The 17,230-nt window shown below is 41.6% G+C and overlaps 1 protein-coding gene across 4 annotated transcripts in view; it reads left to right on the top strand.

Annotated features, from left to right (window-relative positions):
- LOC118233355 (GTPase IMAP family member 8-like) overlaps window positions 1-14,138 on the top strand; it is a 55,719-nt gene extending 41,581 nt beyond the window's left edge. For all 4 annotated transcript variants that reach the window (XM_035428992.1, XM_035428995.1, XM_035428993.1 and 1 more), the window contains exons 3-6: window positions 9,209-9,268; window positions 9,420-10,088; window positions 10,576-11,265; window positions 12,101-14,138. In XM_035428992.1, the coding sequence (XP_035284883.1) occupies window positions 9,209-9,268; window positions 9,420-10,088; window positions 10,576-11,265; window positions 12,101-13,953 (3,272 nt within the window). In that variant the 3' untranslated portion in view covers window positions 13,954-14,138. The remainder of the gene's footprint in view (window positions 1-9,208; window positions 9,269-9,419; window positions 10,089-10,575; window positions 11,266-12,100) is intronic.
- Window positions 14,139-17,230: the final 3,092 nt, after the last annotated feature.

The raw sequence follows: 17,230 nt of genomic DNA on the forward strand, positions 1-17,230 counted from the left end.
ACAGGGGGTCAGCAGGGTATGATAAAGAGACAGTGCTCAGGTACAACACATCCAGTTGGATCAGCATTATGTAAAACCTAGGTTCTCCATAATACAGTGCAATCCTGTTTTGTATTGTTGGAAGACCGATGTCATGGGGAAGGAGTTGGTGTCTCAGCAATAAAGGTTAACCCAGAGTGATATGCGTAAAGAGATTTTTTTTTTGTACAGCACAGTAGAAGAAATGGGGTGGACTGGCTGCCATCTTTTAAAATTCCGTAAACTGTAAGGTTAATTTAGTACCTTTGAGTACCATGATGTGCTGCGTAAATGCCAGCCCTCAGTGCTGGCTGTCAGTGCACAGGCCATCCAAACAAGCTTCCACAATGATTTCTGAGAGCTCTTATCCATAATCCACACAAAACTTGTTAGAATTATCATCAGTGGAGGTTCTAATTTGCACACAGATACAGACACTGACCCCAAGGCTATTCTATTATTTACTATTAACTGTAGGACCTACTGAATTCTATGGCTTTTATTCAGCATGTTTCAGGACCAATCCACAGCCGTGGTCACACCTTAGATCTGGTCATTTCTAGAGGACTTTTCATATGTGATTTTCATATTAACCTACAGGGTCCAAGTTAAACTACGCGGTCGTTCCCTGCACTTGGAACTGTACTTCCCTCTAGGGTTTTCAACACACCTGTTCCTGGTTTTGGTTATACACTTTGTCGTACGTCGCTCTGGATAAGAGCGTCTGCCAAATGCCTGTAATGTAATGTAATGTAATGTAATCTGTAATATCACATTGTCAATACTGCCATATCTGATCACTAGTGCATAATTCTTAATACCATGATCAATTGCAAACAACTAAAAACAGAAACGTGATATTACCCCTTTGGTTGCCTGGCACTATACTTCTTATTTCTGTACCCATCCAAATCTGACTGCACTGATTTACATAAACAACGCTCAGCCGAAAACTCTGTAGCTCGCGTTAAGGCAAAAAATATTCTCAAAACAGGAGGTGGAATGGAGGAATGAAAGCATCCCACAGCTTAAGCGATGTTGTCGTGGGGCGGAGCGGAGATGGAGGAAAATCAAATCACAGGTATTTCATGACGTTTGGCACAGAGTTTTTAAAAAAAATTCTAAATGATATTTATAATAACCCCAGAAAGCCGCTTTCCACTATCGACCACCTCCTCAATCCTCCCCATGTCCACAAAAGGGATTTGTCTCAATATCAAAATGCACAGAATTTACTTCTTTTTTCTGAGTTGAAAATTTTTAAAAGTTGAAAATATTAATTCTGGTGTAAAACAATCGGGGGTTAATCTGTCAGGGTGCGTGCGTGGGGTTAGGACCCAATTGCGGGGGATTGAGGGGGAAAAACTCAAACTCCAAAATGGGATGAACAAAAGACTTTACTAACAAAAAGGGGACAAAGGGAACAAAAAGCCTCACAGGGTAACTCTTCCAAAACAAAGGAAAACTTCAGAAACACAGGAAAACCAAAAGTCCGAAAACACATGGGAGCAGAACGTAGCAGGAACACACTGGGCAGGCACACGATCAGCAACACGCAACCAAACAACCAACAACAAGGATCCAGCACCTGAGTCCAGGAGACGGGAACTTAAATAGCCAGACACTGACGAGACACAGGAGGGCACCATGAACAATCTGGCCACGGAAGGGCAGGGGAAACAAGACAGCCAGAAAACAATGATTAGACCATTGAAAACAATCATACAATTAAACAGGGGGGAGCAGGACACAAAACAGAAGTGCCGCCATCTGGCGGCCCAACAAGGGAAACACAGACAGGGAAACACAGAACCATGACATAATCAATAATTAACCCCCCTATTCCTCCATGCAGAGTCTTCTGAGATTGATTTGAAATTATGCATCATGACATGCTGCACAAAGTTGTTACTGAATTCAAGTCGCCAGCCGCCACCTCGCTTTTTAACAGCACTGATCTTAACTGGTTTAAGGCCTAACAGCACAACTCTGAGAGTTCTAATATCAGTGTCCCTCAGGGATCAATTCTCAGACCAGTCCTTTTTAACCTTGATATGCTACCTCTGGGAGGTGTTATGACTACAAACACGATCCGGACTAAGAAGTAGCAGGGCATAAGCATCACTGTTGATACCAACTTGCACGTGGAGATCCCGCGGCCTGAAAAGTGTGCGCTTGTTTGCAAGCCCTGGTTTTCTTTTCTCCCGGGTAATTAGTGCTACTGATTGGCCAGGATGTCTTCACACCTGACTCCCAGGCAAAGGGAGGGTGGACAACCAGCAGTTCTCAGCCCTCGAGAACCGTGAGTCGCTGATCCCTGCATTAAAGAGTACATTGCAGAAGGTCATCCTGAGGTCGAGAACCTGACTGAAAACTGTGGAGGCAGGTACCCTGTCGGCGATAACAATAAACAAAAAATGTCAAGCCATTGACCTGTTTAAAAAAGTTTGAGAAGATGAACTGGGAGAATGGAGGAAGCTGCTGCACTCGTGAGATGTTCCTGGAAGCAGAAGTGGCAATGATAGAAATACAGACGGAGAAAGAAAAAGAGGAAGAAGTGAAGAGAGAACTGGAGACGTTACAGCCCAAGTGTCAATGAGGAGTTGATGCTTGACAAAAAAGTGGGGCAAGGGGGATCTGGAATAACTACAGAGGGGGGAGGACAAATTCATACAACGGAAAAAGCAGGAGAGGAGGTAGAAAGAGAGGAACAACACAGAAGAAATAATAAGCCCCGATAAAGAGCAGGGGGAATTACAGGGACACCTGACACTTCTGGTGAGGAAAGGAGGAGAGGAAAGGAGAGGAGGAAAGGAGGTGAGGGAAGGAGGAGAGGAAGGGAGAGGAGGAAATGAGGTGAGGGAAGGAGAGGAAAGGAGGTGAGGAAGGGAGAGGAGGAAAGGAGGTGAGGAAGGGAGAAGAGGAAGGGAGGAGAGGAGGAAATGAGGTGAGGAAGGGAGAAGAGGAAGGGAGGAGAGGAGGAAATGAGGTGAGGGAAGGAGGAGAGGAAAGGAGGTGAGGAAGGGAGGAGAGGAAGGGAGAGGAGGAAATGAGGTGAGGGAAGGAGGAGAGGAAAGGAGGTGAGGAAGGGAGAGGAGGAAAGGAGGTGAGGAAGGGAGAAGAGAAAGGGAGGAGAGGAGGAAATGAGGTGAGGGAAGGAGGAGAGGAAAGGAGGTGAGGAAGGGAGGAGAGGAAGGGAGAGGAGGAAATGAGGTGAGGGAAGGAGGAGAGGAAAGGAGGTGAGGAAGGGAGAGGAGGAAAGGAGGTGAGGAAGGGAGGAGAGGAAAGGAGGTGAGGAAGGGAGGAGAGGAAAGGAGGTGAGGAAGGGAGGAGAGGAAGGGAGGTGAGGGAAGGAGGTGAGGAAAGGAGAAGAGGGGCCAGTGAACCATAGAAGCAAGAGCAACATGACAGAGAGGAGGAAGAAAACTGTAAACAAGAGGGAAAAAAGGAATGAGATGAAGGGAGTGAGAAACTATGGAGGAGAAAGAGAGAAAGGGGGTCAGAATTTTTAGTTTACACTTACTGGTTCTGAGACTATTAGGGTTAACCGGTAATGGTTTTTAAATAGAGAAGTACAGAGCTATAAATATTGTAACCTGTGTACACAAATACACACGGTATCCACAGTACGTCACACTACAGCACAGCACAATAACCTTCTGTAAGTGTAGAAATTCTGCGCAGATGAGATTTTAAGGCTATTATTTTGACAGCACACCTAATTTATGGTACCATACAAACTCTAAATTATAATTTGCTGTCCCATATTGCTCCACTATGTGATTATTAGCTCCAGTATGCAAAGCCCCCAGCAGCAATATCTCATTTAACAACAGGGGGGCCTTTCCTGTGGTTATATATACATACATAAATACATACACACACACATATATTAGGGGCATGCAGAGACCTCATTATCTGTATCTGTATCTGTTCAACCAACAAAATTATCTTTATCTGTATCTGTATTCGGATAGAAGACAGGAAATGGGCGTGGTTTATACCAGAAGTCACGTTAAATCAGGCAAATGTTGTATTTTCTAACCTAATATTAATTGACAGTGCAATTGTTGTACCTTCAAAGCATCACATTGATTTAATATTATCATATAATTAATTATGAAATATATTTCCACATCCTCATACTGTACTTTTCATCTCTCTCTTTTTTATTTTTAACTAAACTAAGTTTTATGAACTGTCTGGACCCTGAGATCCGCTGGGAGGTGGGTGAAAAAAGGTACAAACCAATGAATATCTCAGCTCAAAATAGTTGTATCTTTTATGTATTGTGCACATAATTGTAATTAAGGAAAACAATGTTTTAAAAAGAATGTATACTATTGGTACTAGCTTTTACATAAAATATTTCAAGTTTACTGAGTGTAATTAATGCTGAGAATTTTTTTACCCACGAAAATAATCGGTCATCCTCCTCTTTTGTCCTCCCTTTCTTCCTCCTTTATCCATCTTTCTTAAACTGTCGAATTGAAACAAAATAAAACCAGCGGCGACTGGTGAGCTGAAAATTGGTGATGCGCAAAACTTTCCTTTAAACTAATCATTGATCTCAAACTGTTTTAATTAATTTTCAGTGATTAACAATGCAAATGATCTGAAGCAATTGGAAAGGGACTTCGCATTTCTTCGCATTGTGTTAGCGAGTTTAAATGATAAATGCGATTTAGAAAAATCCGTTTTAATCACTAAGCAGTGGCGGAATCTTGGCCTGATTTCCCTTGAGTATCAATGCAATTAATGCTCAAAATAGGCTACTCAATACTATCATATATAGCCAGCTCTCCCCATATAGGCAGTTTTAGCGAGTAGCCTAAGCCTTATAGCCAACATTTATTTTCATTTGCAGTACGAAATTGTGCACATTTTTAATCAACATTATTTGTGGATACATGCACTTCTTTCTCCGCACTCGAATTCATGGCAAATATCTGCAATGCGTAGATTGTAAACAAAATTGAAGTGTAGGTTTTGTTTTTGCTTGTTATTCTGAAAGCTAACACGGTAGATAACAGACTGGTGTATCTTGTTTGTTAAGTGTAGACTAGCTACTTGGTGATTAAAACGAATTTTAAACGGATAAATTGAATTTATGATTTAATCCCCCTAACACGGTATGAAGATGCTGTGTTAAGCTATTTGCCATTTGATTAGTCCTATCGCTGGCACGCTTGATAATAAAGGAAAATTACTAATGATTCGTTTAAAGGAAAGTTTTGGGCCCCACCAATTTTCAGCTCACCTGTTGCCGCTGTGAACGTTATGTAGGTATGAGGGAAATATTCAATCCAGCTTAGCTGCTGACCAGCAACCTGCTGATTTTGCTCAAGCAGTCTAAGTTGCCGTTCATAATAGCCGGCGTTCGTGGGGGCTGTTTATTCACTGAGTGATAGCCAGGAATGGTCAGCTCTCAGCCCGCTGCCTGCTGTGCGCTGACTCGGTGGGGGCGACTACAGAATATAGCGATCACTTTTCAATAATGTGTAGTAAAGGAAACGACTAGTTAGTGAAATCAAAGTCCTATGCTGCAAACAGAATGGACATTTTTATCTAGTCTAGTGGCCATCCACAATGATAAGAATCGATTTGAAGAAACATAATGGCTGACGCACAGAACTTATTTATTAAACGTTTTGCCGCGCAGTGGCTCAAAGTTCGTTTGTGTAACTGGTGCCCCCCACCCCTCCCCCCCTTTTCTTGGCATGTTCAGGTAAGTCATGTTCTTATCTGATGGAAAGAGGTGGGTCATTGAAGGTGAACTTTGAACGGAACAAAGAAGAAGTAGAAGAGAAGAAGGGGGAGAAGCAGAAAACTTTTTCCGAGAGATTTTTTAAAATCTACTCTTTTATTTTGCCTTTTTCAGTAGGCCAGTTTAATTACCAAAACATATTTACGCAAAATTTATTCACTCTATATGTTTTTTAATACTCAGTTTAGTAGTATTTTATTTTTGCCTTTTTTTAGACGTTCTCTATATAAGCAGATATAAACAATCAAAGTGTAATCAGTACAATGATCTGTAAGTACATTCTCTTTTATACTACCTACGTGAGTGTAATCATGTAATTCTATGAAGTATAACTACTGCATTTACTATCTACTGTTTGTTTTTCTGTACATATATATAAGTATATATATACTTTCTGATCGTGAACAATAATTAAAGTAATCGTAACAGTAGATTAAACAAATGTGAGCCAAGTGCAACAGTCAAAAATGTACATCAGTAGTATATTTGTAAATACGTAATTATTACCTGCGGTAAGATTTGAAGCTGGAGGCTTGTTTTTGAAAAATGCAACATTCTCTTTTCATTCCCACAGGACCATTTTGAATTTTATGTTTTGAGAACATATTTTTCTGTACCAGCCATGGCAGGGTGGATTGGTTCCCGTGAGTAGTGACACAACTGTGTCTAAGTCATCTCTCTCCTGCGGGTTTAATGCAAACATTGAACATTAGTATACATTCACAATCAAAGAAAATGATACAAAATCAAGGGATTATTTCCTTTACAAATACTTTGTATAGACTACTGCTTTAGCAAGTGCATGAAGGGACTTTATTTTAAATTTAGTCTGAACTTTATTATATTACAGTTTTTTTTCCTTAGTATTAGTATTATCTTATTTGCTTCTTAGGAGTTCATTGATTATGTGATGATATGGTAGATTATGGAAAGGAAGGAAGGAAAGGAGGACATTTTATATTTGTTTTTTAGTTCTCTTGAGAGAGGAGACAGTTGAGGCTAAATGCTGACGGCTACCTATAACCGTGTGAACACCAATGAAATCTTTTTAAAGCTAAATTTTAGTAAGGGTGGCGTGGGATGCCCAGGGGTGAGGGAACAGGGGAGGAGGTGTAGAAGTCCTAATTTGAAATGACTTTGTTTAAATGCTATCCATTAATCCATTATTGGAACTTGAGGTTGCTAGGAACTGTGGGAGCCTTGACATAGCTGGGATTACAGAGACATGTCTTGGGGAGGAGGATGGGGATGAATGTAATATAGAGGGGTACAAACTCATTAGGAAGGATAGATCCAGTAAGACAGGTGGGGGGTATGGCTCTCTATATAAATAAATAAAAATTATTGATTTAATGTGCAGGAAATTCCATAGATTTACCAGTTCAAGCCTAGTGAGGATATTTGATTTAAGCTTATAGGGGAACATTACATTACATTACATTTATTTAGCAGACGCTTTTATTCAAAGTGACATCCGAAAGTGCATATCATGGTCATTGGAACAACTATAAAACAAGGTTTGATAAGGTACAATAAGGACCATGAAAAGGACCTTACACTAGGCGTGTATTACTGACCACAAGCTTCAGATGGCAGTGTGAATTCAGTGCTCTTGGGAACCATAAAACAAGCTTATCAGGGAGTGAGACTATTATTATGGGTGACTTCAAGTACCCTGCTATTAATTGGGAATTGATGACAGGACAAAGAAAAAGTGCGGCAGAATTTTTAGATGTTATAAATGACCTTTTTGGAACAGTATGTCAGTCAGCCCACAACAGGGAAATAAATTCTGGATCTGGTGCTATGTGGTGCTCCTGACATAATTTGTAGCATAGAGGTGATTGAGCCACTTTGGACTAGTGATCATTCTAGAGTTAGTTTTGATATATTTTGGCAAATTAACAAGGCCTCATCTATGGCCAGAATTTAACATTTTAGACATGCCAATTTTAACATGATGCAAGCAAATTTAAGTAATATTGACTGGGTGCAACTTCTTGATTGCAAGACTGTGAATGAAAAGTGTGTCAGGTTCAAAAGTGTTACTCTTGAGGGAAAAGTAAGTTGAAGAAGTGTTCTCCCGAGTGGACGAACAAAGCCATATGGGAGAGTTTGAGAAAAAAAAACTGTCTGAAAGATATCTAAAAACTACAGCAATGAGAGTAATAAGGCTAAATATTGTAATATGTGTGCTAAGGTTAGAAGGAGGATGTCAGGTGTGTCAGCAGTGAAGAAGGATCATTGCTTTATAAGAATAAAGATATTTCTGATGCTTTAAATAGTTACTTTGTTGAGAGCTTTACTGGAGAAGAGGTTACTATTAGAAATAAGGCAGTAGGCCCACATGGCGTATTCCCAAGGGTACTCAAAGAGTTAGGTGAGATCATCTTTAAACCACTTGCAGGTATTTTAGACAGTTTTTAGAAAGTGGAGAAATACCAGGGGACTGGAAGCTAGGTAATATAATACCAATATATATAGAAAAGGGGACTGTAGTGATCCAGGAAACTATTGCATCCCATGTAAAATACTGGAATCTATCATTAGAGACAAGTGACAAGTGTTTCTTGAAAATAGAAACATCCTAAGGAATAACCAGCATTGTTTTCGCAAGGGAATGTCATGCATGACAAACCTGCTTTTCTTTGAAGAAGCTACAAAGGGTTTTGACTGTAACAAGACTTATGATATTATATACTTAAATTTCCAAAAAGCATTCGATAAGATACCACATGAGAGTCGTATTAGCAAAATGAAAGAATTAGAGGACATATTTCAGAGTGTATTCAGAACTGGCAACAGGGTAGAACACAAAGAGTTGTAGGAGGGATATTATCTGAGCAGGGAACTGTGGGAAGTGAAGTCCCACAAGGATCAGTGCTGGGACCACTACTCTTCCTCATTTATATCAATGACCTTGACAGGGACATATAAAGTACAAAATTTAAAGATGATATAAAACTGGGAGACCCAGCTAATAGTTTGGAATCTACTAAAGTAATCCAAGAATATTTAAACAAAATTCGGAAGTGGGCAGAAACCTGGCAAATTAAATTCACTATAGCCAATTGTAAAGTTCTGCATGTGGGAAATAAAAACATTGGGCAAGATTACTTTCTTGGAGTATTGTGTGCAGTTCTGGGGAGCATACTACCAGAAATATATAAAGAATCTGATCGGGAAAATGTTCAAAGATACTAATACTAATAATAATACTTGTTTTTCTTATGTGACCAAAGACCAGTGTAGCATACAGTATATATTAGAGAAGTTTAAACACAATGTTATTCTGATAAGCAAATTATAGCATCCTGATGCTATTTATTTTGATGGAGAGATTACACAATACCGTATGTGGGTTCCACATTTTCTATTGTGCCTCATTGTGCATTAAGTAATGACTCACTGTGCTATTTCCAGGAGATGTGAACACAGAGTACCTGCAGGGAAGAAGGAGTCCTGACTTTGATCGTCCCAACAGTACGTTAATACCCCTGAAAAAAAAAAACTAACTATTTATTTCTATGAACTGGCGAAACATATACAAAGGTCTAAAAAGACTTTTTTATTTTATTTTAAAGTGCAATTCCTTGACCTTGTCTTTTAGTAAACATTTTGTCCCACTTTGCAGTGTCTGAGCTGAGGGTTGTGCTGCTGGGGAAGTCTGGAGAACTGAAGAGTAAAGTGGGGAACATCATCCTGGGGGCAGAGGTCCTTTCAGTGAAAGATCAGTGTGAGAGAGCACGAGGTCTGGTGAATAGGAGGCCTGTAGCTCTGATCAACACTCCAGACTTACTGGACCCCAGGCTCCCTGACAGGACCTTTTTCTATCAGATAGAGAGATGTGTTACCCTGTCTGCCCCAGGTCCTCATGCATTCCTGCTGGTGCTGGAGAATGGCAATATTACATCTGAGGGGAAAAAAAGATTTGAGCAAATCCTGCACTCTTTCAGTCCTGAGGCCTTCATGTACTCGATGGTACTGACCACACAGGGGAGTAAAATAACTCTCTTTGACCTGTCTTATACCCACATTCTGCAAATGTGTAGTGGAAGGTGTTACAAGTTTCACAACATAGATGAGATTAATTACACCCAGGTTACTGAACTAATGGAGAAGATAGAGCAGATGGTAGGGGAGAATGGAGGAGGTTTCCTCAGCTGTGAGATGTTCAAGGAGCCAGAATCAGCCAGGCTTGGAGCGAGTCAGGTGCCTCTGAGGAAGGCTGAACAGAAGGTGGAGAGGAAGGAGAAACCAAGGGCTCTATCTGAAGAACTGCAGGAAATTAAAGGAAAAAAAGGTAAGACAAGAATAAAACTGTCAAAGAAAAGATATACTGAAATGAGTTTGTGTTACTAATGGTGAGAAATGATTCGATAGCTCAGTTACCCCTTAATGCTTCCAAACATTGAATAAATAAGATAAACACTGGATAAATACAAATGTAGAAACCTGAGAGAAATCAGGCTTTTGTTTTGCTACAGAATATACAGTTATAGCACTCTGAACCGATGCATAAAACATTGAAAACGTATCACAAACTGACAATGTGCAAAGTGCATTTCATATTTCAGATGTTAACATTTGGCATGTAGCATTAAGGCAAGCAAACGAATGGATGGAAACTCAGCTGTGGAATTACACCTGAGTACTGATGAATGAAACCTGAGGGTGTGCTGCAATGCATGCTGGGTAATGACACAACAGGGCGAAAATGACAATAATGCAGTGAGATAAGTCACAAGCCAACAGTCACAAGATAACGGACTCTTCTTCTTTACTTCCAGTGGCTGGGGGAGACAGGCTGAACCTGGTGTTGTTTGGGAGGAGAGAAGCTGGGAAGATGTTCGCAGGAAACACCATCCTGGGACAGAGGGAGTCCAGTGTGGGTCCCGGCTCCTCTTCAGTGTATGAGAGGAGAGATGGAGAAGTGTTCGGTCGCCCGGTTACCGTGGTGGAAATGCCAGCTCTGTGTGATGTACAGCTCACTGCATCCGCTGTGTCTCGTCTCTTTACCTCTCTCTGTGGCCATGGAGTCCATGCCTTTCTCCTGGTCACTCCGGCTGCTCCCTTCACTGATGAAGACAAGGCAGAAATAACCAGGATTCAGGAGACATTTGGCTCAAGAGTCACTGATTACATGATGGTCATTTTTACCCACGAGAATCCAGCTGCTCAACCTGTTCATGACTTTCTGCAGCAAAGTAAGGACATTCAGGAGCTTCTGAGGATCTGTGGAAACAGGTACTCTGTTTTCTACAACCAGCACATTCTCAACAACCCAACAGTTCCAAAGCTTCTGGAGGTCATAGATATGATGAAGAGAGAAACAGGAAGTTGCTTTTCCCTGAATATGTACTGGGAGGCACAGCTCGAGAGGAAGGTTCGAGAGCTGGAGGCCAGGCACAAGATGGAGCTGGAGGAGAAGGACAGGAAGATCAGAGAATTAGAAGAACGTATTAAGGGCACATCACAGGGTAAGTGGTGAGATTCATCATTTCTTCATAAGGGTATATTAGTGGACGAGTGTGGAGAGGTTCATCATTTGTTTATTCTTATGAAATGCTTCACTTCAAAAAGCATTCTAATCCAGTGGTTCGTTGTGTGTCAACAAGTCCTATGTTCTGGCATCAAATGAAGGAACACACAATGATGAGAACAAGCCATTAAGTCCACTTAATCCTTCAGACGTTTCATTAATCTACAGAATTCTACCTTCATATTCTAACCATGCCAGAGAATTCTAAGCATGCCGGTGAATTCTATCCAACAAAGCAATTTAGAATCACCTGTCTTAGTCAGTGGTTTCCACCTCGCATGTTCCATGTTCGTGAAAACATGATGAACAGTCATGATGGACTGATGTATGCCATTTATTTATATGTGCCCTTCTTTTAGCAATTCTATCCCAGCACCTATATATTGTGACACTGTCTACATAACCCCCACGGGATTGTGGTGAAAGATCAATGTTAATTGAATCTGGTTTTTTTTATTACAAATGGCATATATACCACGGGTGTCAGAATTCAGTTCTCGACAGCTAAAGGCACTCCTGGTTGGTTGATGGTGGAATCGGTTGATTGCTGGTATTCAATGTGTTTCAGCACCAGAGATTTATTTAATCACTGACTAGCTGATGAGTCCACACACCTTGTTTTCAAGGTCTTCACTGGCAGCTCATTTAAAGGAAACAATACCTGCTGACACTGCTGTGCTTTAGGACTTTGACACCCCTGAGAAGGCTTTTTATGATGGCCTTGATTCTCCAGATTTTCTCTCTGAGTTGTACTGTGTGTCCTTATTTGGCAGGCGCTGGGGGTAAAGACCAGAGCTCTGACTGTGTGAGGATAGTGCTCGTGGGGAAGACAGGAAATGGGAAAAGTGCCACAGGAAACACCATACTGCAGAGGGAGGAGTTCCAGTCGGATATCTGTATGAATTCAGTGACGACCTGCTGTAAGAAAGGAGAAGGGGAAGTAGCTGGCAGGCGCGTTGCTGTAGTTGACACGCCGGGTCTCTTTGACACATCATTTTCAAATGAAAATGTCCAGCAGGAAATAGCCAAATGCATCTCCTTTTTGGCCCCAGGACCTCATGTGTTTCTCCTAGTGCTACAGATTGGAAGAATCACAGAGGACGAGAAGGACACATTGCAGCTCATTAAGAGCACCTTTGGTAAAATGGCTGAAATGTTCACCATAGTCATATTCACAAGAGGGGATGATCTTAGAAATGAATCCATTGAAAGCTACATTCAGAGAGGTGACCCTGTAATCCAAAATCTGATTGAAGACTGTGGAAACAGGTTTCATGTCTTCAATAATAATGACATGAGCAATCGCACCCAAGTGTCTGAGCTGCTGGATAAGATAGACGTGATGGTTCAGAGGAATGGAGGAGGCTGTTACACCAATGAGATGTTCCAGGAGGCAGAAAGTACCATAAGGAAAGAGTGCAAAAGAATAATGAGTGAGAAAGAGGAAGAGATGCAGAGAGAGAAAGAGATCCTGGAGGCAAAACATGAAGCGGAGATGAAAGAGATGAGGAGGAAGATGGAAGAGCAGAGACACAAAGCAGAAGAAGAAATAATGCTTCAGGAAAAAAAGCTGAATGACAAAGAAGAACATTTCAGGATGGAGCTAGAAGAGTGGAAGAAAAAAGAGAAGGAAAAAAAAGAGAGGAGAGAGAGGGAAGACACAGAGAGGACGGCAAGACAAGAATCGGAGTGGAAGAGCAAAATAGATGAGATTGAGGAAACGAAAAGGACGCTGGAAAAGGAGTTGAAATGTAGGGAAGAGGAAGAGAAGCAGAGGGAGGAAAGAGAGAGGAAACAGAGGGAAGAGCTGATGGAAAAACAAAAAAGAGAAAAGATAGAATTTGAGGCAAGGCAAGCAGAAGAAAAGAAAAAGAGAGAAGGAGAGGAGCAGGAGAGGAAAAACAATGAGGCGAGACAAAGACTTGAGTGGGAACAGAGAATTAAAGAGGCAGAAAATGAGAAAAAAGAGATACAGGATAACATTAAGAAAAGAGCTAAGGAATGGGAGCAGGAAAGGGAAAAGGAACAGAAAAGTAAAGAGAAGGATGAGCAGGACAGGAGACAGAAAGAAGAGCAAGAGAGAAGAGAGTATGCATTGAAAGAACGCAAAATGCGGGAAGAGTTTGAAAAAGCAATGGAACAAGAAAGACAAAAGGGAGAGAATGAAAGGACATCTAAAGAGCAATTAGAAAGGGAGCTTGAAGAAATGCAAAGGCAGCTGAAAAAACAACAAGAGCAGTTGGACAAGGAAAGAAAAGAGGAGGCAGACAGAAGATCTAAGGAGGACGCAGAGAGAAAAGAGGAGGAGAGGAAAAGGCTGGAATTGTTGCAGAAGGAACTTGAGAAGGAACGTGGAGAACTTCAGAAGAGTAAGATTGATGAAGAGGCTAGGAAAACAAAAGAAGCGAAAACATTGAAAGACATGGAGGAAAGATATCGTAGAATCATTTTTGAAAATAATCATAAATATGAAGAAGCTGCTAGAAAAAAAGCAGAGGAACAGGAAAGAAAGCTAACTCAATTACAAGAAGAGCTTCAGCACAAAACTGAACGTTATGCAAATGAATTGTGGGAGAAAGACGCAAAAATTCACAGATTGGAAAGCAAAGAATGTTTAATAATGTAGCGCTGAAACAGGCATGTGTTCATGTACTAGGCCATGGAATGTACAATTACTTCTGTGTTGATCAAGTTCTCCATGTGGAATGCTCCAGTGGACAGAAGACGGCCTTGTGAAAACATGAATTTTGGGCCCTTTATTAGCAGATGCTTTCCCCACATTTTTGTTTGAATTTTTAATGGTCAATCATGGTAAATGGTAATTGGACTGCATTCATATAGCACTTTTATCCAAAGCGCTTTACAATTGATGCCTCTCATTCGCCAGAGCAGTTAGGGGTTAGGTGTCTTGCTCAAGGACACTTCGACACGCCCAGGGCGGGGTATGAACCAGCAACCCTCCGACTGCCAGACAATCGGTCTTACCTCCTGAGCTATGTCGCCCCTATCATGCATGCTCACCCTGCAAGGGTCCTCATCAGAAGCTCAGATATAATCAGAGGCTCTCCTCAGAAGCAGGTGGTGTCAGCTGTATGCTCTGTATACCGCAGTTAGCAAGGTGGGCTGTATATTCAGGAACCGCATAAAAGCTCTTTCAAAGAAAAGAAAAAAAACGTGGATCAGGAACACATCAGATGTTCTCAAAGAAATGTATTTATTCATTTAGAGCAACCCCGCATTACTGCCAGTTGCATCATTACCAGCAGTCACTCCATTACCTGTAATGCTTCTTCTGAACAGTCCCAGGACACTGGATGTAGCTGGGCTTACACTGAGTAGTTTTCAGGCACTATACAAGCAGACTGACATTATTACATTTACTACAACCGTGGGCCCAGAGTCAGATTGTTTCAGATCGGTGTCAGTTCCAGAAATGTCCAGTGTGAGGAGGTGCCCTACAGATATAAACCCCAAGGCCCTGCTTCTACAGTGTAGCTTCCTGTTTGCCTCGTTTCTTCTTCAAACAAAACATTTATATTGCTTGGTTCTTTGATAATGAATGAATGAATGGATGAATGAATGAATTAATGAATGAATGATTGATTGGCACGATTTTAACATTTTATTATTTTTTACATCGATCATCCTGATTTTATAATCTTTTTTTTATCTGCTTTTTTACTAAATCAACAAGATCAAAATAAGACTGTTACGGATCACCATTTTGTGTCGCTATCTGCTTTTTCGGCTTGCTAACGGAGACGCAGTTCCAGACACGTATGGCCATCTTGCGATCGCCCTACCATGCCAGCGTGTGTCTCCTCGTCCGGCTGAGAGGGCTGCCTCTGCCTGGAGTGGAGAATCACGGAGCTGGAGAGGAGAACATCTGTCCTCCACCAGATCAAAGAGGATGAGGAGCTCCTGGACTCCTTTGGAGACCATGGGACCATGGCGGGAGAAGAGCCGTCCCATGTCCTGGAGTTGCTGTAGAGCAGGCTGAAGATCCTTGGATCCAGCTGAGCGCCAGACCCAACCGCCGGCTAGCTCCACTCCACCCCAATGCAGGGCAGCCCGCAGACGTCTGCCTTCTATCAGACCAAAACAGGAAACAGACTGTTTACTGTGCTGACAGGGGGTCAGCAGGGTATGATAAAGAGACAGTGCTCAGGTACAACACATCCAGTTGGATCAGCATTATGTAAAACCTAGGTTCTCCATAATACAGTGCAATCCTGTTTTGTATTGTTGGAAGACCGATGTCATGGGGAAGGAGTTGGTGTCTCAGCAATAAAGGTTAACCCAGAGTGATATGCGTAAAGAGATGGTGCAAGCTGGATCATTAATGTTGTGTTTTGTTATCTCTTTGTCTTCATTTGATGTCTTGGTGTTTTAGTTTGTTCTTTGAATATATAAGGGGAAAGCTGCAATGGTTTGGGACACTTGTCAACGCTGTGTCCTGTGCATATGCCTGTGTATATGGCCATTTCACCACTCACATTTTGCACAATTGTATATTGTCATTATTACTGAACACACAGAACAATAAGCTGTAAACTATATTGAAACCTGGCTTAGTGAAGATGGGTCAGCCATTCTTATTGAAGCATCTCCCCATAATTAGAGTTTTTTTTGTACAAACACACAGCAGAAGAAATGGGGTGGACTGGCTGCCATCTTTTAAAATTCCGTAAACTGTAAGGTTTAATTTAGTACCTTTGAGTACCATGCTGTGCTGCGTAAATGCCAGCCCTCACTGCTGGCTGTCAGTGCACAGGCCATCCAAACAAGCTTCCACAATGATTTCTGAGAGCTCTTATCCATAATCCACACAAAACCTGTTAGAATTATCATCAGTGGAGGTTCTAATTTGCACACAGATACAGACACTAACCCCAAGGCTATTCTATTATTTACTATTAACTATAGGACCTACTGAATTCTATGGCTTTTATTCAGAATGTTTCAGGACCGATCCACAGCCGTGGTCACACCTTAGACCTGGTCATTTCTAGAGTACATCAGTGAGCATGGTTATGACCAAGTTAGTCTGCCAGCATGGTCATCACATTGACTAAGTGGCTAAGCTGGTTTACACTTTTGACCGGCATAAAGCTAGCATTGCCCAGCTTCTTCTTTTTTGTGCTGGTCTGTGATGCTTTTTTTTCCAGCATGGTTGGTACTTTTTGTATCATTGATAGTGGTGAGAGACTTGTGAATCTTCCATATCTTCCAATCTTCCACAGTGTCAACAGCCCTGCTACTTCTTAGTCCAGATCGTGTTTGTTGTCATAACATCTCCCAGAGGTTGCATATCAAGGTTAAAAAGGACTGGTCTGAGAACTGATCCCTGAGGGACACTGCATGACATTAAAACCCTCAGAGTTGTGCTTGCCCAGGTTAACCGGGAAGGAATGGACATTATAGGCATTATTATACGACATATAGGCAAAACCAGGAACAGGTGTGTTGAAAACCCTAGAGGGATTTCAACACACCTGGTTTTGGTTATACACTTTGTTGTACGTCGCTCTGGATAAGAGCATCTGCCAAATGCCTATAATGTCCATTCCTTCCCGGTTAACCTGGGCAAGCACAACTCTGAGGGTTTTAATGTCATGCAGTGTCCCTCAGGGATCAGTTCTCAGACCAGTCCTTTTTAACCTTGATATGCAACCTCTGGGAGATGTTATGACGACAAACACGATCCGGACTAAGAAGTAGCAGGGCTGTTGACACTGTTGACACCAGCTCGCACGTGGAGATCCCGTGGCCTGAACAGTGGCGGTTGTTTGCTAGATACATTCAGTACATTTCACTAGAACACCAAACCAACCAGTCTATATGGAAGATTCACAAGTCTCTCACCACTATCAATGATACAAAAAGTACCAACCATGCTGGAA

This window comes from Anguilla anguilla, chromosome 8 (genome assembly GCF_013347855.1).
Source record: "Anguilla anguilla isolate fAngAng1 chromosome 8, fAngAng1.pri, whole genome shotgun sequence".
Lineage (NCBI taxonomy): Eukaryota > Metazoa > Chordata > Actinopteri > Anguilliformes > Anguillidae > Anguilla > Anguilla anguilla.